The sequence below is a fragment of the Nannospalax galili genome, unplaced genomic scaffold, assembly GCF_000622305.1.
Source record: "Nannospalax galili isolate Female #2095 unplaced genomic scaffold, S.galili_v1.0 scaffold664, whole genome shotgun sequence".
In the NCBI taxonomy this organism is placed as follows: Eukaryota; Metazoa; Chordata; class Mammalia; order Rodentia; family Spalacidae; genus Nannospalax; species Nannospalax galili.
In genome coordinates this window covers 2,075,596-2,097,505 of record NW_008354274.1, presented here as the reverse complement: position 1 = coordinate 2,097,505, position 21,910 = coordinate 2,075,596, and the positions used below count along the sequence as shown (strand labels likewise).

Below are 21,910 nucleotides of genomic sequence, written 5' to 3'. Positions count from 1 at the left end.
TTTCCCAGGGAGTGGATTGAGTAGCTGGGTTGTACTGGATGCAAAGGATCAGGGAGAGTAAAGGTAAGCCTCGGAGCCCCAGAAAGAGGCTGTCAGCCCAGAAAGAGGCTGGCAGGTGTTCCAGGACCAGGGAAGTAGAGGGAGGTGAGGGCAGGGCCAGGACCTGAAGCTGTGCTCCTGGGGCCCAAGAAAGGCACTGAGTTGGTCTGGGTGAGAAGGGTCAGGAAGCATCATTGGTTACCCAGGTGTCTGGGGCCCCAAGCCTAGGAGTGGCACAGGTCCCAAACAAGGAGTATAGGCGAGGCGGGGGGATGGAAGGGTAAATGTGGCTTAGGGAGTCCCAGCGTGGAGAGCTGCGCTGTAGACTTACCCCAAGAGGCCTGAGGATAGTAGTAGTCTGGAATAAAAGATTTTTATCTATAAAATAATCAATGCCCTCTTTCCCGAAGAATTTCTGACATTTGATTTTTACCAACCTGAGAGACCATTTAATCCTAATAAAGCTAGGTTTGACAGACTGCCATCATGTATCCGTGCTTCTGTAGATGGAGATTCCCATCTTCTCTGCCCCTGATTAAAGGAAGAAGAGTAAAAGATCTCCAAAGTTTTGTTTATCTTAGGGGAAAATCAGAGTCCCAGAGGGTCTTAGTAACATTTCACTGTTAACTCTTGGCCTGGCTTTTGTAAGTGTGAGGAGTAAGTCTAAACGTGGTCATTTATGGTTCACTGTCCATGAGAAGCTTGGAAACCTGGCATCCAGTTGGTACCCGGAAGTTTTGTATGTCCAAGTGTGTAGTAGATCCTTTCACAGCCCTGGGCATTCTCTACACCCTAGCCCAGGGCCACAGGCACCTGTTTATTTTCCCTCTTCATTTAGGACAAATTTTGGAATAAATAAGATCTTTGTATTAGGTGACTTCTTCAGATACAGGGCTTCTAATCCTGTTCTGTCCTGTCTGTGCACTTTGACATCGTGTTGATTGCTTTGTCTTTTAAGAACATGATCTTCGCCAGGTGTGGATGATGCATGCCTTTAATCCCAGCACTAGAGAGGCAAAGGCAGGCAGATCTCTGAAATCAAGGTCAGTCTGGTCTACATAGTGACTTCCAAGCCAGCTGGGGCAGAGGAAGACCCTGTCTCAAACAAAACAAAACAAAACAAAACACAAAAACAAAAACAGAACATGACCTTCAAGTTGCTCAACTTTCATGACCTGCCAGCCAGCACATATTCAAAATTGTGTGTTTACTTCCTTATCAAATTCCGGTCTAGAATTTTTCATCATTATTTTGCTTGAGGAAAAAGTCAGCTACAGACTCATTCTACTTTGGATTATTGTTTTTTTAAATTTTAATATAGGAAATTTATAACAATAAAATTGAAAACATAATTATTATCTAACCTCTAAGATGTGGTGATTCTGTGATGGCTATAAATGGCTTTGAGTGTGTATTTTTATAACCTTTCTTTAAACTTTAAGGATAAGAATGGGCTTTGAAGGGAAAAAGAGCTTTGGATCTAAGACACAAAAGCTTATTATAAAACCTCATTTATTTTCATGCAGAATAGGTATTATCATACTTGCATAAAATTATAGTTGTAGTAAGTACTCTTTGTGTGTGCGTGTGTGTGTGTGTGTGTGTGTGTGTGTGTGTGTGGTGTATATGGTGCTAGGAATTGGACCTAGTGTCTTATAATGCCAAATGCCTTATGAGCACCCTACCACATAGTTCCCTACCCCCCCCCACTTAGTTATTTTTCTTCTATATTTACTGTACTAGGTATTGAACCTAGGGCCTACAACTCTGTAGGCAAGCGCTAATCCATTGAGTTACATCTCTAGCCCTGAACCTTTTATTATTTTTATTAATTATTACTATTTTAAAAACCTTTTTTAGACAGGGTTTCCAGGCCCCAGCTGGCCTGGAACTTGCTATGAAGGCCAGGCTGACCTCTCTCACACAGAGATCTGCCTACCTCTGCCTCCCAAGTGCTTTTTAAAAAATATTTTATTATTTTTATATGTATGAGTGTATTGCCTGCACGTATGTTCATGCACCCATGCAATGCCCAAAGAGTTCAGAAGAGGGCATCAGATTCCCCTGGAACTGGGGTTATAAATGGTTGTTAGCTGCCATGTGGGTGCTGGGAATTGAACCTGGGTCCTCTGCAAGAACAGCCAGTGCTCTTAACCACTGAGCCAATTCTCCAAACCGCCCCCCCCAAGTGATTTTTTTTTTTTTTTAAAGCTAGAGTCTTACCACGTAGCACAGGCTGAGCTGGAATTCAAGATCCTCCTGTCTCAGTCTCCTGAGTGCTAAGATTGTAGGCATGTGCCACCAGGCCCGGCGATAGGAGACATAGTTGTCACAAGATAGATGGTAATGAAAGAAAATGCCTGATTTTAATGGATCTGAAAAGTCTTTCTTGTGGACTGAGTTATGATCCATGATAAGGATATAAATAGATCTGAAAGTAGGATTTTACTACCTGGATGAACATTCTCAGTCCTGGTATCCCCTTGTTGTTAGAAAGAACTGCTGAACCATCACTTCTGAAAGTAGGGAGTATTTTGTCACATAGTTCTAGAAATTCAATAGTTCATCTCCAGGAACTCTCCATAGAATGGGACTAGGTGTCCCAGGTGAGCTGTTCTTTTCCACTCTTTATCAGCTAATGGTCATGAGCAGTTTTCCTAGAAGCCATGCTTGGCCTTTCTTTCTTTCTTTCTTTCTTTCTTTCTTTCTTTCTTTCTTTCTTTCTTTCTTTCTTTTTCTCTTAATCTTCCTTCCACTTTTTTTTTTATTCCATTCTGGAGCATTTTGAAGGGAATTAAATCACGAAAATAAATGATCTTGCATGAGTTGTGCCTCTGATGGCAGGTGATAGCAGATTGTCTTAGAATTATGGGGCCCCTAGAGATTGTGTCGAGCAGAGTGAGGTAAGCTCGCCGACCCACTGTCATCCCAAAAGCCAGCCCATGAGGGATTGATGCTTAACACCACTGTCTATGCCCCATTGGCACTTGACACCTTCAGTACTCCCACTTATCCAGTACCCCTGTTCCCTGTCTACCAGTGTGTCCCACCACAGCCATGTTCTACCTAGGCAGTATCCCCATCATTGTGTCCAGTCGCCTTCATGCCTCATCCCACTATGTGCCCTCACTCTGGTTGTGGGATGGTTCCCCCCCCCCCGCCCACCTAGCAGTATTGGATTGGCTGTGCTGTATCTGAGTCCCAGAGAGTCTGGTCCTTTGAGTCCTGTCTCCAGACACAAGGAGGCAGCTCAGAGCCCATCAGTGTCAGTGTCTACTCCTAGGCTAGTTAGGCATTTGTTCCTGACAGGAGGTAGACCTGCAAGTGCATTGTAGAGAAAGCCCAGGTGGATCTGATAGCCTGTCGTGAATAGCAGTTCATGGCTGAGGCCCCCGTCCCCAGCAGACTCAGGCCTCTGTTCCCTGGTTTCCGTGGGATTTGTCTTCTGCTGTTTCTGATGTGAACTGGTCCCCGAGTGAGTTGTGTTGGTCTACTGGAATTCCACCATGCTGCAGCAAGTACAGACATTCCTCAGTGTTGACTGGAAGCTGGAGCAAGCCTGGCCTGCATCCGAGAAGCATATGGAGCCTCGATTTTATTATACTTTCTTATAAAGAGCCAGGAAGCTTTCCCTGCTTAACAATGTGTGTTTATAAACAATAGACTTATGATGAATATTCCCATCTGTTAGGTGAACATAGTATGTGTAGGAATTCTGGTAATAGGTGGAGAGCTTAGCAACTTTTCCGTAATATTTTCCCCCTGGTGAGACATTATCCTAAGAGACAGCACACAACAGCATATGCCTAATATTCAATTTCATCTCCGTTTCTTCCTGTTGTTGGAAAGCAATTCTATTTTTGTGCATTAGCACATAAGATTATTATAGAAATTCATAAGAATTGTAGATCTATGCAGGATACTTTAAAGGGGGGGAGCAGTAGAATGTGTAACAATTACATCAGTATGGTTATGTTGCCATGATAAAACTGTCCTTGTCCCTTTCTGGGTCTGTACTCTGGTGACCTGCACGAGTTCTTTTCTGAAAACTTTTGTTGATTTTGCTGTACTCTCCAAAACACTTGTTATTGTAATCACAGTATAGTATAATCAAACTGCACATCCTTCTGATTCTGATTTGTAATTTAAATAAATGGCCTTGACTCTTTATGCTGGGTTTGGTATCATTCTGATTGTCTTCACTAATTAATTTTGTTTGAGGTGAACTGTTCCTCATAATAGAACAGAAATTTTAAGATTAATACTCAGCAATATTTTTTCTTATCCTGAAAGATTTTATGAGTCCTGCCATAAGACCATAAGGAGGTTATCAGGGGAAATCTCACTTTGATTAATATTTGCTTATTGTTGAATTGCCTGTATTGTCCAAATGTTTTATTCACTTAAAATTGTTCCTCTCAGTTCCCTTTCCAGGGTGACTAATTGGACATACTTGAATAAAAAGATGAGCAATTAGTTGAATATCAATGATTCCAGGTCTGCTTGGGCACCAAGCAAGTACAACATACTAAGCACATTATCTTGTACCTGAGTTGTTTTAAGTCTCTGATTATATTTTGCAAGAGGACATGTCTTTAAAGACAGACAGCCATCCCAGTACCACGCTCTATAGAGAATAGGAATCAGGGTATCTTGTAGCCCCAGCTTCTCCCTTCATTACCATTCTCTTCCCAATGTGAAAAGTATCCTGACCTCATGTCTGACTCCTTTACTTCTTCCTTCAAAGGTGAGGATTTCTTTTATTTTGTTACAGTGTGCACACATTTAATGCACATATGTCTTTAGCTATTTATGACAGGATCCAGCTTAGAGCCTTGTACACGCTAAGTGAGCACTCTGCTACCAAGCTGTGACCCTAACCATATAGCATTTGTTTTTTGTTTGTTTGTTTGTTTCTGAGATGGGGTCTTCCTGTAGCCCCAGCTGACCTGGAACTCACTGTGTAGACCAGGCTGGACTTGATCTCACAGAGATCTGCCTGCCTTTGCCTCCGGAGTACTGGGATTAAAGGTATGGGCCACTACACCCAACTTAACTCATATATCTTATTTTATTTATTTTTGTATGTGACTTGTAGTATGTGAACATGTGTGTGTGTACATGAAGGCTAGAGGAGGATGTCAGGTGCCTGATCTGTCATGTTCTACCTTATTTACTTGAGGTGTTTGCTCATTGAATGTGAATCAAGACTGGTGACCAGAAACCCAGCAATCCTATCTCTACCCTGTTAGCACTGGGGTTACAGGTGTGTGCAGTCATACCCAGCTTTGCAAGTGGGTCTGGAATTTGAACTTAGGTGCTCATACTTGCACAGCAAGCCCTTTGATCCACTGAGTCAGATCATCATCCCACGCACCTTATTTTTTGTTGTTCTGTTTCTTTGTTCATTTGTTTTAAAACAGTGTCTCCCTGTAGCCCCAGCTGGCCTGGAACTCACTATATAGACCAGGCTGGCCTCAGTCTCAGAGAGATCCGACTGCCTCTGCCTCCTAAGTGCTGGGATTAAAGGTGTGTGCCACCACAGTGCATTTTATTTTAATGTGATATGGTAGACATACAACCAGCTGTCCGCATTTGTGGATGAGCATATACTCATGAGCCATTGTCACAGTTTACAGTGCAGTGCCATCCATCACTTGCAGGTGTTCACCCTAACCTCTTCTTTCAATACTGTTTTTCTGTACTAAGGACATAATAGGGCTAGCGAGGCATCTCAAGGTGCTTGGCATGAAAACCTTGTCACTTGAGTTTGATCCCTGGAACCCACATAAAGGTGGAAGAGAGAACCAGCTCCATAAAGTTGTCCTCTGACCTCCACACTGCACCATGCCATTTGCACATGCCCCAGTACAGTATGCACGTACGCACAATAATGAATAAAAAATAAAAGCTAGCAAAGTAAAGAACACATTAGCATAGCTCTGGTCTCTTGGTGAACTTTTCAGTCTACAGAACGGTGGTGTTACTGTGTGCTCTGAGTCTTACATTAGATCTCTAGGACTTTTTCTACTTATATAACTAAAACTTGGCTTCCCTTGGCATTGCCTCATTCCTTTCCATCCTCTCCTGCTGTAACACTTGCTCTGTTTCTGTGGTTCAACTACTTTAGTAGTTGTAATCTTGCACATGCCATTATGTGGTGGTTTTCCTTCTTTGTTTGGCACGTTTCAGTTATCATAATGTCCTCTGGGCTCACCCTTCCTTTCTTCTTTTTTAAGGCTGTATAATATTTTCTTTTATGAATATACCACATTTTCTTTGTTCGTCTGTTGACATATCCTTTGTTTCCATTGCTTGGCTAGAATGAAGCTGCAATGAATTTGGGAGTGCAGGTATTTTTTCCAAGTCCTCGATTTCCGTTTCCTTGGCTATGTGCAGGATTATTGGGTCGTATTTTAATATTTTGAAGAACACTTCATTCTGCAGTTGTTGCTTCACTTTACATACCTGGCAGCGCTGGACTAGGGTTAGCTTTTCACTACACTCTTATTTTTTGTTGTTCTGTTTCTTGAATGATTTGTCATTTATCCTTATTATTTGTTAGTGGACCTGGTAAGAACTGAGGGGTGCTCTCTTACCTGTGGTTTGGGGTTTGCCTTTCCTAGATGGCAAGTGAGGCTGATGCCTTTATATGCCTGCTGGTCATTAGCCTCTCTTCTTCAGACTAGTGTACAGCTCCTTTGCCCGTGTTTTCATTGAGTCTTCTCTCTTGCTGCAGAGTTGTGGGGCATTCCTTATGTATCTTAAATTTATACCTTTACAGACAGTTTTCACAAGGCTTGTTCTTGGTTTCTTTGTGGACACTGTCTCATGTCTGCCCAGTTAAAGCACCATCTCAAGTCTGGGTTCAGGAGCTACAAAATTCTCTCTAGTGATCATTAATGATATGTTCTTGCTTGCTTGTGGGATTTTGAACCCCTGACTTACAAAGTAATCATAACCTACAGCAGGACTGTTACAGAAACTACCTCTTTCTGGCCCAAGAGGAGATTTTTGGAAAACTCTAGGTGTGAGGGTCAGTTGCAGCACCAGGAATGGAAACTACTAATTAGGGAACTTTTTCTATCTGAAAAAAACAAACAAAAAAAGCTAACTTCAGGGCACTTGGATATGGAAAAAGAGGAGGAGCACAGTTAATATCAGATGATGGCCACACTCGGGTAAGGAGAGGAGGGTCCTGGGCCGTACCATCTTTGCCTGAGGATGGCCACATCCTGTCCTGAAGGTATCAATGTTCTTCTCTGCACAGTGAGATGGAGCCTTATGTGAAGGTGTCCCCTGTTCCAGGAGTCATTTCTGGAAATTCCAAGGTTTGACGGCATGAAATTAAATAATTTTCCTAAATTGAAAGACCTACTTTAATTGCAGTGACCTTTAATCTTTTAACATTTTTCAGGCAGCTAATGTATTGGTCACTTTTTAGGGTGCTGTGGCCACATACCTGACAAAAAGCAACGTAAGGGAACAACGGTTCACTCTGGCTCACAGTTCAAGGGAACACAGTCCAACAGGGTGGCAAAGGCCAGGGTGTGGGGGACCCAAGGCAGCTGGTCATATTGCAGAGCACTTGGAAGGCAGAGAATGAACAGACAATGGGGCCAGCGTAAAATCTCAAGCCCCCCACCCAGTACTTCACTTCCTCCAGTGATGCTTTACCTCCTAAAGATTCCAGATCCTTCCTGAACACCACCACCAACTGGGGACCAAATGTTCAGAAACATGAGCCTGTAGGGGACAGTTCCCATCAGTGTTGTGCATGGCACTGTGTTGGGCACAGGAAGCCCACCAGGGTCTCAGTTCCTTGGAATGTCTACAGTCTCAACATGAGGAGACATTGATGACATAAACCCCTGCAGGAAGGGCTCCAAAAGTCTCACATTCCAACAATCATTCATCAGTTGAATGCCCAACAGAAAAGATGCCTTGCTGTGCTAGACCTGACTGCTGATGCTGACACTTCCTTTTGCAGATACATCATTCCATCTTTACAGAAGCTGGATGCCGGATTTTACCGCTGTGTGGTACGGAACAGGATGGGAGCTCTTTTGCAGAGAAAATCAGAAGTTCAAGTGGCCTGTACGTGTGCAGTGTGAGGGCCTGGGGGATTACAGAACAGTGGGGGAGGGCATCACCCAATACTCACCCATCCTTGGTTCCTTTAGAATAGCATGATATTGGGTAAGGACATGTAGCTCAGCTGGTAGAGAGGTTGCCTGGCATGCACAAAGCTCTGGGTTTCATCCTCAGCACTGAAAGCCTGGCGTGGTGGTACATACCTGTAATCCCAGCACTGGGGAGGTGGAGGCAAGAGGATCAGAAGTTCAAGATCATCCTTGGCTGCATAGTGAGTTTGAGGCTAGCCTGGGCAACATAAGACCCTGTCAGTAGATAGATAGACAGATAGACTGATAGATAGATACACAGAGAGATAAAATAGAATGATAGTTAAAATTGGTAAAAGGACCAGCAAAACAGCTCGTCTGATAATGGGCCTTGCCACTGAATCTTATGTCCCGAGTTCCACCCCTGGGAACTCACATGGTGAAAGAGAGAACCTACTCCTGCAAGTTGTCCACTGACCTTCATATGAACCCAGCGGCACAAACACACACATACACAAATAAAATAAAATAAATAAATAAATAAATAAATAAATAAATAAATAAATAAAATAGATAAGTAAAAAAATAAAGTAACTTAAAAGATGTTGGACAGTGTGGTGACCCAGGCAGGCAAGGGGCAAGGGAAGCTGGTGCCACTCTCCACTTCCCAACCCCTGGGAGCAGGAAATGAGATTGAAGGTTCCTATTCGAATCAGCTGCTCTGTGCTTATTCATGTGGGATTGAAATGCAAAGTTAAACCCCTTGAAGGTCAGATTCCATCAGTTCCTGCCAGCTAGAAGGCTCCTTCTAGGGCTCTATTGAGAAATTGTTTTGCTGCTCTGCAGATGTGCACAGTTGACATCTCAGCTGCTATTAATGTTGTAGTAGTTTGTTTTTTATTGAGCAGAGCCATTTGGAAGATGAAACTTTTAAAAGTATCTGAAGGAATGATCAAAAGCCAGGAAGCTTGAATCTTCATGGGGTCTTGAGGTTTGAGAAGATAGCAGGAGGCTTGGCCTATGCATGCAGACTGATCTTATGATATGAATTCTTTGAAGTGTAAAGAGCAGATTGTCTGCCTTATTATATTTTGAATGTGCTGTCAAAATGTCTCCGTGTTTTAAAATGCTCTATTTAGCTGGGGTGGTGGTGGCACATGCCTTTAATCCCAGCACTCAGGAGGCAGAGGCAGTTGGATCTTTGTGAGATCAAGGCCAGCCTGGTCTACAAGGGAATTCCAGGCCAGCTGGGACTACAGAGAGAGGGATACTCTGCCTAAAAAGCAAAGAAAGAAAGGAAGAAGGAAAGAAAGAAAAAAAGAAAAAAGGAAGGAAGGAAGGAAGGAAGGAAGGAAGGAAGGAAGGAAGGAAATGCTAAAGTTTTTCAGTATGGCATGTCCTGACCTTGACCCTGACCCCAGCTCCTCTTTGGCTGGTGATTGCAGAATTTCTGTGTTGTAATTCTGGCCCCATTTAGGGTGTGTGTCTTTGTGTCAATATATAATCTCATGTGGAGTTATCTTACTGTTCTACCATAAGCACAAATGACCAAGGAAGGTCCTGATACCAGAGCCACAAGGAAGACATCAGTCTTGCTGGACTGTGGTGATGTCATCCCACTAAATCTGTCTACAGAATAATTTAGAACTTGTATTCAATAGAAAAACAGAAAACATAGTAAATAGAGTGCAGATCAATACCCAAACCATCTGAGGAAGTTAAGAACCTGCAATGTATTATGATGTATTAAATTTTATTTTATGAAGTTTGGACATCTTCTTGAGTGACTGTTTGTGCCCTTGTTCCCACCCTTCACCTCCCCTCTTACAGTTTGTTTGACCTTCCTGTATAACACATTTTATCCACTTTAACCATATCTATTTTCCTAAGGTGTTTTATTATTTTTTCATCTATTCTCTAATCTCATACACTGTCACATATAAAATAATTTTTAATGATAAAGCTACTGATAATAGGGCCTGGAGAGATGGCTAAGCAGTTAAGAGCACTGGCTTCCTTGCAGAAGACCTGGGTTAGGTTCCCAGCACCCACATGGTGACTAATAGCCACCTGAAATTCCAATTAGGGGATCCAGTGCCCCTTCCTGGCCTCCATGGGAATTGCAGACACATGGTACACTTATGTTTATGCAGGCAAAACACTCATTCATATAAAATAAAATATAAAATAAAATAAAGCCAGGCATGGTGACGCACGCCTTTAATCCCAGCACTCGGGAGGCATAGTCAGGTGGATCTCTGTGAGTTCAAGGCCAGCCTGGTCTACATAGTGAGTTCCAGGACAGCTGGAGCTACAGGGAGACCCTGTCTCAAAAAGACCAATAAATAAATTAATTAATTAATTAATTAAAATAAAATAATAACTGCTACAGATAATAGAGCTCTTCTATGGAGAGTTTCAAATTATATGTACTTAAAATATGTGGTGGCTAGAGCAGTGGCTGACTCAACTAAAATGCTTGCTATACCACTGTAAGGGCCTGAGTTTAGAGGCCCAACACCCACATAAAAACCTGAGCGTGGAACTTCATGTTTGTAATCCCTGCAATGAGGAGGTCCAGACAGGAGGATCCCTGGGGCTCTTGGGTCAGCCAGTTCAGCCAGTCACCAAGCTCCAGGCTTGGTCAGAGGCCTGTGTCAACACGTAAGATAGAGAACCATCATGGAAGACACCTGACATCATCATTGGCCTCCACGTGCACATACACACTAGTGTGCACACACTCATAAGCACACCTGTATATACACGGAAACACGTACTTACAATACAACCACACACAAAAAAATGAAAAAAAAATAATGTTGTAATGTCTTTGTATACACATTTGTCTGTACCTGATTGCAATATGGAAACTTAAAATTTCAAGTTACTAATTTTATTTTTTATTTTATTTTATTAGTTTTGTTTATTTTTTGAGACAGGGGCTCCTTGTAGCCCCAGCTGGCCTGGCACTCACTATGAAGACCAGACTGGCCTTAATTTCACAGAGACCCATCTGCCTCTGCCTCCCTCGTGCTGGGATTAAAGGTGTGCCTCCAGTTACTAATTTTAAAATGAACCATTTATATGTATAGTCTAATGGCTGTGTTTCTTCCTATGATGTCAGTTTTAGTTGTTTCAACTAGTAGAACCAGACTGCCCCCAAATTAAGTCAGCAGTTTGGGGGTGGGTAAGAACCCTCTCTAAACATTCCAGTGGTATAAAATACTGCTTCTTTGGGAGGGGGAGGCAAAAGGGCAAGAGGAGGAGCACGAGGAAGAAGAGAATGAGGAGAGGGGAGAGGAAGGAAGAGAGAGGAAGGGGCAGGAGGAGGGAGGGGGAGGAGGGGGAGGAGGAGGACTTGGAGAGCTATTTCTTTGAGTGTTGCATTCAGCTGGGAGCATCCACTGTATTACTGCAGTAAGACAGCGCCCTGCTGATGAAGGCATGGCTGGGCTTTCCCCAGGCTTCACAGCCAGATCTGCACTTGTCAGCTCTGCCGTTCAGCCTGGCTTGTCACATTGTTTAGTGTAGCAGCCTTTGCCTATGTTACTGTAAAATGCAGTTATTTCCCTCTCTGACCCTTACTACTTCCCCCCCAGATAGTGCACTCCAGAACTTAAAAGGTCCAATTTTTCTCTGCAGATATGGGAAATTTCCTGGACACAGACCAGAGGAAAACAGTTTCTCAAGGGCATGCGGCAGTTCTAAACCTTCTTCCCATCCCCAGCCGCCCTAGACCGCAAGTGACTTGGTTTAAAGAAGGACACAAGATTATCCCAAGCAGCAGAATGTAAGTTGCTCAGAACACGGACACTCCAGATGCAATTAATTATGCTTACCTATGCCATTTGCTTAGTAAATGAAATAATTACAGTTACTGGTGGTTTGGAAAGAATAATAAAGCAAAAGGGTTCTTCTGTCCTTAATAAACAGCTGTTTTGAGACTGGCTTATTATTTTTAAGTAGCTTAAGCCAGGGGCCCAGTGTGGTTACTCTCAGCCTTTTGTGCACCCGAACCCGAGGCCCCCGTGCTCTGCAGCTCACTCTCTGGGTTTGAACGTATCTCTCCTCTCCGCTCTTGTCCCTGAATTGTGGTGGGTCCCCTTTACCCAAGGCTGGTGTTTGCTTATCTAGCTGGGCTTTTCCCCCTCTTTTTCTTGAGTCTCGTGTTTGATACTCGTTTCTCTCTGTGATGATAAAGCGGTAAATCGTTAATTACCGCTTATTTTCCCTTTTTCTTTTTCCTACCATGATGGTTTTATGTTCTTACATCTGATTAATGGCTTGCCCATTCTATTTCTGGGTAGTTGCTTTGTGATTTGTTAGTCATTAATCTCAAGGTGTGCCTGTCTATGGAAGATATTTGTTGAGTGTCATGTAGGTTTTCTTCATTTGGAGCTTTAAGAGATTATGAAGAACATTTAACATATATGTGTGTGTATTTATTTTTATTTTATGTGTGTGTTTTGTCTGCATGTATGTAAGTGCACCCATGTTGTACAATGCCCGTGGAAGCCAGAGATGGCATCAGATCGCCTGGAACTGGAGTTACAGGGGGTTACTAGCCTCCATTTGCTGCTGGGAACTGAATCCTAGTCCTCTGTAGGAGCAGTGGGCAGTGCTCATAACTGCTGAGCCATCTCTCATCTCTCCAGCCCTGTTTTTTATATATTGCAGATCAACCTTAGGTGTTTTCTCTTTCCACTTTGTTTTAGACAGAGTCTCTTGTTTGCCACTTTATACACTAGGCTAGCTGGCCCAAGAGCTTTTAGGGAGCTACCTGTCTCCTCCCATCTTGGCATAGGAGTTCTGGGATTGTAAACATGGGCTCTGGGGATCTGAATTCAGGTCCTCACACTTGCATGGTAAGTGCCTCACCCACTGAGCCATCTCCCTAGTCCTGATAATATATTTCTTTTTTGTTCATTTGTTTTTTGATTTTTTTTTTTTTTTGAGACAGGGTCTCCCTGTAGCCCTAGCTGGCCTGGAATTCACTAGAGTAGACCAGGCTGGCCTCAATCTCACAGAGACCTCTGCCTGCCTCTGTCTCTCAAGTGCTGGGATTAAAGGCATGCACCATCATGGTCAACTTGATATTATATTTCTTAAGTGGGCATCTTGCAATCTAGTTGAAAGATAATATTCCAAAGATAAAAGTTTCGAGGATGAAAATTTCCAAAAGAATCACGAAATGTTGTGCCCTTAGGATAAAGTCAAATATTTATGCTCCCAAGTGGTTGCTCTCAGATAAAAATTCATGAGGGAAAAAGCTCTTTGTTCATATTTTTTTGGAAAGCGTATGTGTAAGATGTGCACTAAGGGGGTTTAAAATGGTGCTATGGAAGTTGACTATGCATAGACCCACTGACCTGAGCATCCAGGCCTTTGCGAGTGCCACTGCTGTCTACTATCTCAACCTTTCTTCAGCCTATTCTGCCTTTTTTAAAAGATCTTATTTATATTTAAGTATGTGTATCTGTGTGTGTGTGTGTGTGTGTGTGTGTGTGTGTGCGCACAGAGATCAGAAGAAGGCATTGGATCCCCTGGAACTGGAAAGCCTATGATGTTCCTAATCTCATTTACCAAATATTTCTATTTGGGCAGTCAGAAATAGGGAAAAATGAAATATATGTAAAAATCCATATTTCAGAATTCTTGTAAAAAGGCCAATTACTTTAAAAATGGCTTCTATTCCTTTTTCTTCATTTTATTAGAAGCTCCTTAAATGTACACCTTTATATTGATTCTGATCATAACAGATGCCTCTTGGGATTGGGTGAAACAAAAATGTAGGGTCAATATCTCATTGCTGTGGGAGACTCCTGATGAGCATAACAGCTAAGATACAGTCTGGAATAAATGGTCTGGGAGAGTCCAGTGTGTGGCACACAGGTGGGAAGGTGACGGTAGGGTGAGTGCTGGGAGTATAGGGAGGAACTGGGTACTGGGCATGGGTGCACTGGGTACTTGGGGTACTGGAGGTACTATGTACTAGGTACTGGGTACTGGGGTTCTGAGTACTGGGGTACTAGATAGTGGGCACTGGGGTACTGGGGTTGAGGAGGTAGACTGCGTTAGGCTTCTCAAATGCTGGAGCTCTTAATGGCAGAGAACCCATGGTGACAAGATCATTTTGACTGGGTGGCAAATAAGTATGTATTGGCTTATGTGCTGTCTTGTGGCCCAGCTATGTTCATGAGACTACCTTCATTCAGAGTACAAAAGAGCGTCCAATGAAATAATTGTAAATTTTTACAACGAGATAACTCTTAAGTCCATAGGCTTTCTTTAAACGTGCAGATTCATGCTAAAGACTGTTTAATCTTTAATGAGCTAATAAAGTGACGATGCTATTAGAGTTTTAACTCAGTGTCCCATCAAACAAATGGTCTGCTTACAAGCGTGAGGCTGTTGCTAAATCGCAGGCTCAGTGATATGGTGGTGCACCTCTTCTTAACAAGAGATTGGGCCGATTATGAACATTTACACTTCTGCAGGCCCCTTTTCATTGTGTGTTTTCCACCTCATCATCACCCCACACTTATTAAGTACCTGCTGTGCATGAGATCATAAATCAGTGGATACAGGCTTTTCCTCTGACCATTCACATACCATTCAAAGACATATTGCTCTGCACACTTGTAAGAAACTTCTGCTTCTGACTGAAGATGGAGATGCATTTCTGCATTGGTCCTTCCCAAGGTCAGAAGGCATCAGATCTGCTCTGTTGCTTCTGAAATCTGGAACATTCCACCCGAAACTCATCACACACCAAGCACCTGCCTTCAGCCTCCTTGCAGCAGTCACTTCCTCGGGACCTTTTCTGGGGTGGAGGACCCTCATCTTTCCTCCCTCTGTTTTATTAACATTCTCTCACGACCTTTAAAAGGTGACCTTTAGGCTTACAAGAAAATGGAGTTTTTCTCTCTTGAAGAGAAATAGTAACTCTAACGTTTCCCAACTTGAAAAATTATTTAAATAGCCTATTAATAATAAAGCTATTATTTATTGAGTACCTACTTGAAATCTATCTTCTGTAATCCTCTGAATTGCCTTCTGAGGCTTGTATAATTAGCTCTACTTAAAGCTATCAGAACTGGTTTAGAGGCTACCTCATCTCAGGGCACAGGCTGACAGAGGAACAGAACCAGGCCTCCCACCTCTGGGTGCTGGGCCACGGCCTCCTCTGTTTCAGGCTCTGCTTGCTGAACTTGCCTCAGGCTCTGGGTCCTTTGGTCCACATGTTACTTCAGGTTTTTCTCACCTGGCTTTCAATCAGAAGTGAAGGTAAACATGGGCTTGAGCAGAGGTGGAAAGAAATGCCACTGTTAATACAGTTTGAAAGTAGACTCAATGAGATTCCCTTTTGGAAGGGATGTGGGATATGAGAGATGGTGAGAAGCCTTAGGTAGCTGGCAAGAGTTTGGGCCTGATCAACCCGAAGGATGGAGTTACTCTTTCTTGAATTGGGCAATTTGGGGAGGAGAAAGTTTGAGTGTGTGTGTGTGCGCAAGTGTGTGTATGTGGGCACCAGTGTGTGTGCATGTATTTGTGCATATGAGAGTGTGCGTGCACCAGTATATGTGTGTATGAGTCTATGTGTGTGAGTGTGTTTTTTAGTGTGCATGTGTGTATATATGTGTGCTTAGGTGGTAGTGGTGTCTGCAGTTCCTTTAGGACAAGTTATATTTGGGATGCAGTTACATAAACAAGAGTGGCCAGGGGCTCTGTAGTTAGTTACCTATATCATATTCAGGGTCAGCAGAAGGTCTAGGTTAAACTTGGTCTGTTAATCTATTTGCAGCTCTTTACAAACCGGCTAAATATAGGAAGCAGTAGGGCTGGTGCTCTTGCCTACCACAGTGGTTGACTAGGCTACTTTTTTTTTTTTTTTTCAAAAAGAAGTTTTACTGTAGTGTACAGAAAATGGCAGAAGGAGGGATTCAGAAGTAACCAGGGATCTCCTGTGGCCCCCAATGTAACGGTCTCCCAAAGACCTCAAGGTCCTCACCCCTGGAGCTGGGAACACTTAGGTTACGTGGGCAGAGGGAAAGAGGTTGCCAAGCTACAAGGAGCTGATGATTCAGGTAGGAAGAGGGACAAAGGAAGAAAGACAGTGTCCTTAACTCATGCAGCCTATTCCTGGCATGCCACAGAGTGCTGGAAGCTTCTCTTCTCACTTTGTTATGGCTTTAAACAGGGGATTCATGTTAGGGAGTCCATGATGTATGCCATCCCAAGGACCAAAGTCTCATTCCTCTGAGTGGGGAAAGGCTCAGCATCAGTTATGCAGGAGATGGAGGCAACCAGCAAGACTTACTGTCACCTCAAAGGGTCCTGTAGAGTATGGGCCTCTTTGTACCATTATCCTAAGATCTTGGCTTTAGTCAGAACTGAGAGAAGAAGGTGCTTGTTAGTACCTCAGTTGTTCTTGGGAGTTACCTGTTCCAGTCTGTAGGCCCTGTCATGGCCTTTTCCCATCACATGTAAGCCTCTGCCCACAGTGGTAGCCACCTCAAACATCCTTATTTCCATAACTATCTGGCCCCGTGCTGTCCAAGGCAGAGGTGCAGTTCTGGAGAGCTGAAGGGATGGACGAATGGATGGCTGGATGTCAAGGCACATGAGGTCCCACCCGCTCTCCCCCAGCAGAAGGGGAACAAGGCAAGAACACCACATTGCACAGACCACATAGAGAGCAACTGTTAATGCAGAAAAGCTTCTCAGAAAGGCACGTGATGTTTTGAAAACATCAAGAGTGACTTATGCTGAGAAATTTGAATAGATGATTATGGGTTTTATGTATCTGGGGAGATGAAAAAATGCGTGTTTATTCCTCTGATTTACTGGATCCAAACAGTTAATTTGCCATCTCTGCCTGTCACTGTTGAGGATGGCTTTGTCTTAGGGATGTCGTTGACGTTGAACATAAAATTCCTCTGTGTTATTGTGGCTCAGATCTATTTTCCTTCCTTCCTTTTATTTCTCAAGCTCCGAAAGGTGAATCTCGGTGCCAGGCAGTGTTCCTCTTACATCTCAGAGGTAATTTATGCCGGCAGTTATCAAATTAGGACGCAGAAAGTTGATATGTACAGCACTATTCTTTGTTTAATTGCAGGGTTTTGTGCTCAAATTGCATCCTGTAGTCTACCTGACAGGAGTGTGAGCACAGGCGTCCTCGCAGGTGTTTTCCTGGAAATGTGGTTTATAGATTAAATATTTCTTACCTCCAGTCAGCTTTGCCACAGACGACTTGCCAGTAAGATCCAGAATGTGAAGTATGAGCCATAAACATTCCAGGTGACTTACAAACAGCCTGGCTCATAATTGTCCACGCTTAAATACTCGAGCATCCATTAACTTATTACCATTTCATTTCAACTGCTCCAAGACAGATCTGTTTAAATTAGTACTTGTATTGGGAGCCACAACTAATGCTTGGGTGAAGTAGACCTGGTTGTAGTAATATTTTTATAGTTAACTGAGCTTTCAAAATAATGTGCTTTAAAAATTTTTATATTATATTTTATAGGCATTTTGTGACTGTTTATAGAACATGTCTCTATGTGTGAAGTGAGCCATACTTAGTGTAAGTGAAGCGGGCTGGGAGATACGGGTTCCAGAGCAAGGTTCCAGTCTTGGGAAAATTTCTTTTCTCACTTTGACTCTATTATTTTAATGAAAAAGGTATATTGAGTATGCCTATAAGATGGCGTCCGTCAACTAATTTCAGCAATGCTGGTAGGGAAGTCTGGTGCCCATGGCCAGTTCTGCCTCTGCCTCCTCTTTCCTCTTTCCTCTTCCCCTCTTTCTGTCTCTCCCCTCCCTTCCTCTCTCCTTCTTCCTCCCTCTCCATCCCCCTCCCCCTCCCCCTCCCTTTTCCTCCCCTCTTCTCCTCTCCTTTTTCTCTCTCCTTCCCTCTATCCCTCTCCACCACTTGCCCTTCCTCCCTCTTTCCTATCTCTCTCCCTTTCTCTCTCTTTCCCTGCCCTCTCCCTCTGCCCCTTCCTATCTCTCTCTCCCTTTCCCTTTCTTCTCCCCCTCTCCCTCGTTTTTATCCCTCTCCTCCTCCTTCCATGCATTCTATAGATACTGAGCACTTAGTGCCAAGCACCATTCTAGTTGTGAAGCATAGAGGAAAATGAGGCACCAAAAATGCTGAGGCCATAGTCTAGCATGCAAACAGGTTTGCACACGGTCCTTTCAGGTAGGAAGGAAGGCCAAGCAGATGTGGCAAAGGAGGAATGATAGAAACCGAGCCCAGAGGACATGGTGAAGGAGGGACAGAGTACTGATCTGAGGGTGGGGCTCCTTTAAATCGAATGTTAATGGCTGGGACGTGGCTCAGTTGGCAAAGTGCTTACCTTGCAAGCATGAGGACCTGGGTTCAGTTTCCAGAACTCACATTAAAAAACAAAGTTGAGCATGGTGGTGTATGCTTATAATCCCAGAGCTGGGGGGGTGGAGACAGCCTATCCTACTTGGAGAGCTCCAGGCTAGTGAGGACCCTGTCTCAAAAAACAAGGTGGGGGCTGGAGAGATGGCTCAGAGGTTAAGAACCCTGGTTGTTCTTGCAAAAGACTCAGGTTCGAATCCCAGAACCCACATGGCAGCTATCAACTGTCCGTTCCAGGGAATCCAACAGCCTCTTCTGTCCTCTGTGGGCATTGCACGACACGGGTGCACTTACCCACATGCAGGCAATACACACATACACATAAAAATAATAAATAAAATGTTTTTAGAAAAAGAAAGGTGGCCAATGCCTTAGGAATGACACCAAATGTTGTCTTCTGGTCTCTACACACACGTTCACAAACAGGTACCTACCTGCATACATATAAATACATACATACATACATACATACATACATACATACATACATGAATAGAAAAACATCAAGAGCAGCCTTCCTCTGAGGTGAAATTTTAAAGGCCCCTTTGAGTTATAATTTGCATAGGACAAAATGCACAGATTTCCAGTTCACAGGCGGATGAATTTTAACAGTTAAGCCCATAAGGCAGTCTCCACCCCAGTGGAGACAGTTCCTGGACTTTTTTCCTGCAGTGCCCCTCCCCCCACTAATCTAATTCCTCATGCTATAGTTTAGAGATTGTTTCTTCTTTTTACAACAATTGTATTGAACTTTTGTGTATTTCATACATAAAGTCATCTTTATACCCCCTTTCCCTTTGGCACCCTCCCATAGCCCCCCCCCACTGTCATTTGTTTTAAGGGCTATCATGTAAAGTTAGTGTCCCCAGACATCTCTCAGTGCAAGTTCATCCACTGGGATTTAGTCAGCCTATCTAGAGTCCCTCCCTTTAAGAAGATCAGCTCTTCCTCACCCAGCAGTAATCAGCTGTCAATAATTCTTTGACTAAGATTGGGGCTTGCTGTTCATTTCCACAGTTCTGTGCTGGGTTTTTGTCTGCTTAAGTTTGCATGGGTCTCGTGCATGCTGACACCATTGCTGTAAGTTCATATGAGAAAGGTCCCTGGCACCTGTAGGACTATTTCCATATGGTTGTGCACCTCCTCCCTGGCTCTTACAATCTTTCCACCCCCTCTTTCGCAATGGTCCCTGAGCCCTGGGTAGATTGTTTCTCATTGTAGACTTTGATATAAATGAAATAATTGACTATGAAATCCTTCACTCATTCAGCCTAATTTTTGTGGTAGTCTTCATATGACATTTAATAATAACAATTGGCCATTTTGGAGTGACCAGGCAGTGTTTTAAGCATTGTATTAATAATCAATCATTCAGTCCTTCCCCAGTGAGATGGTACTGTGATTATCCTTGAGTTACTTACTGGTGAGAAGAAAGACAGAGAGAGGCCAACAGTGGACAGTACTGGTGCCTTTGGATTGCAGAGTTCACATTTGCCCCTCTGTGCTGGCCTCAGGGTGATGTCTACAGCTGGAATGCACCAGGCATGTGCAGACCCAGGGGATCAGCATTCTAGGCAGAGGGGAAGATGCAGAGAATGGCTTGATGTGCTTGCAGCAGTGATGGGGATAGAGAGGAGGCCCCTGTGGAGACCCTGTACTTGCCAGAATCTGAACAGACATAAGAATCTTATTCTATATACAATGGGAAGTCTTTGGAAGAGGGTTCCCCTTTAAAAAAAGTATTGTGGAAAAATTTACATAACACAAAACTTAAGTCTTTTAACCACTTCTTCCTCCCTCCCATCATCCTCCCTCTCTGCCTCCCTTTCTTCCTCTGTGTGAGAGCATGTATTCATTCAGAGGACCGAGGGGGATGTTGGCTGTTGCTGTCACTTTCCACCTTATTCCCTTGAGACAGGATCTCTCACTGAACCTGGAGCTAGGCTGGCATCCAGGAAACCCCACCAGTTTTTCTGTCTCCACTTCCCAGAGTTATAGGTCTGCACACACCTGCACCTAGCTTTTGCATGGGTGCTAAGGATTTGAACTCAGATCCTCATGCTTGTGCAGCAAGTGCTCTTACCCACTGAGCCATCTCCCCAGCCCCTGTTTTAACCATTTTCAAATTACCATCCTCCTCCAGAACTCTTTTTTTCTCTTCAAAGCTAGAACTTAGCTCTGCAGCCCCAGGAACCACCATCTCACTCCTATAAACATGGCAGTACTTTATGATTGCTACAGATATAAAAGCAGTTAAAAGGGATATGATCCATGCTACCATTTAACCAGTTTCCACAAATCATAGGGTCAGACAAAACCAGTCCACGGCACTGGAGAGACAACTCACTGGTTAAAAGAACTGGCTGCTCTTGCAGAGGACCAAGGTTCAGTTTCCAGCACCCATATGGCAGTTAACAACTCTCCATCCTGTTCCAAGGAATCTGTCACCATCTTTTGGCTTCTGTGGGCATTGCATGACACAGGTGCACTTACATACATGCAGGCAAAACACTCATACACATAAAATAGATAAATAATAAATAAATAAGTAAATAAATAAATAGAAAATTTAAAAATTATAAAGAAACAAAAAACCCCACAACAACCCAGCATCATAGCCAGTATGCTGGCACAGGTACATCCCGGGTACAGAGCATTTGCATCTCTGCAGAATTCCTCATGATGCCCTCTGGGGGTCAGTTCTTTCCTTCTACCATGTGAACTCTCTCCGGGGATTGAACTTAGGTTGTCAGGCTTAGTGGCAAACACCTTCAGCTGCTGAACCATCTCGCCAGCCCCTCATGCTACCCTTTGATTGCCACAGGCACTCTCCCCCTGCCTCATCCTCTCTCCAGTGGTTTTCATTTCTATAATTTTTGCCATTTCAGGAGTGGTAAATGAATGGAATCTGTGCGTGGGGGTTGGCTTTTGTCCTTCAGCACATTCTCTGATTCGTCAAGGTTGTCGTTCTGTGAGTGGCTGGTTTCCTGTGTTGTGTGTGGATGTTGGTATGGAAGCATTGATGTCTTTAGAATCCCTGCTCTGTTGAAAAATGTCTGGGTGAAACCCAGTTTGGAGGCATTAAGAATAAAGCTGCTGTGAACACTCTTGTACTGGTTTTTGTGTGAACACAAGATTCAAATTCTCTGGAAAAAAATGCCCAGGATTAGGATGACTGGGCTACATGGCAGTCGTAGGTTCCATTCTGGATTCGATAGCGAAGGGGACAGCAACCTATCTTCCAGAGTGTTTCATTTCATATTGACACTAGTAGCTTGTGTGTGGCTGGTGTCTCTCTTTCCTTTCTGACATGCAGTGCTGTCCCATTTAATATATTATTTATTTATTT

The 21,910-nt window shown here is 43.4% G+C and overlaps 1 protein-coding gene across 3 annotated transcripts in view; it reads left to right on the top strand.

The window, feature by feature from the left end:
* Nucleotides 1–21,910, top strand: part of Sdk1 (sidekick cell adhesion molecule 1) — a 1,173,668-nt gene that overhangs the window by 393,475 nt on the left and 758,283 nt on the right. For all 3 annotated transcript variants that reach the window (XM_029555167.1, XM_029555165.1, XM_029555166.1), the window contains 2 exons: nt 8,030–8,136; nt 11,808–11,955. In XM_029555167.1, coding sequence (XP_029411027.1) covers nt 8,030–8,136; nt 11,808–11,955 — 255 coding nt within the window. The remainder of the gene's footprint in view (nt 1–8,029; nt 8,137–11,807; nt 11,956–21,910) is intronic.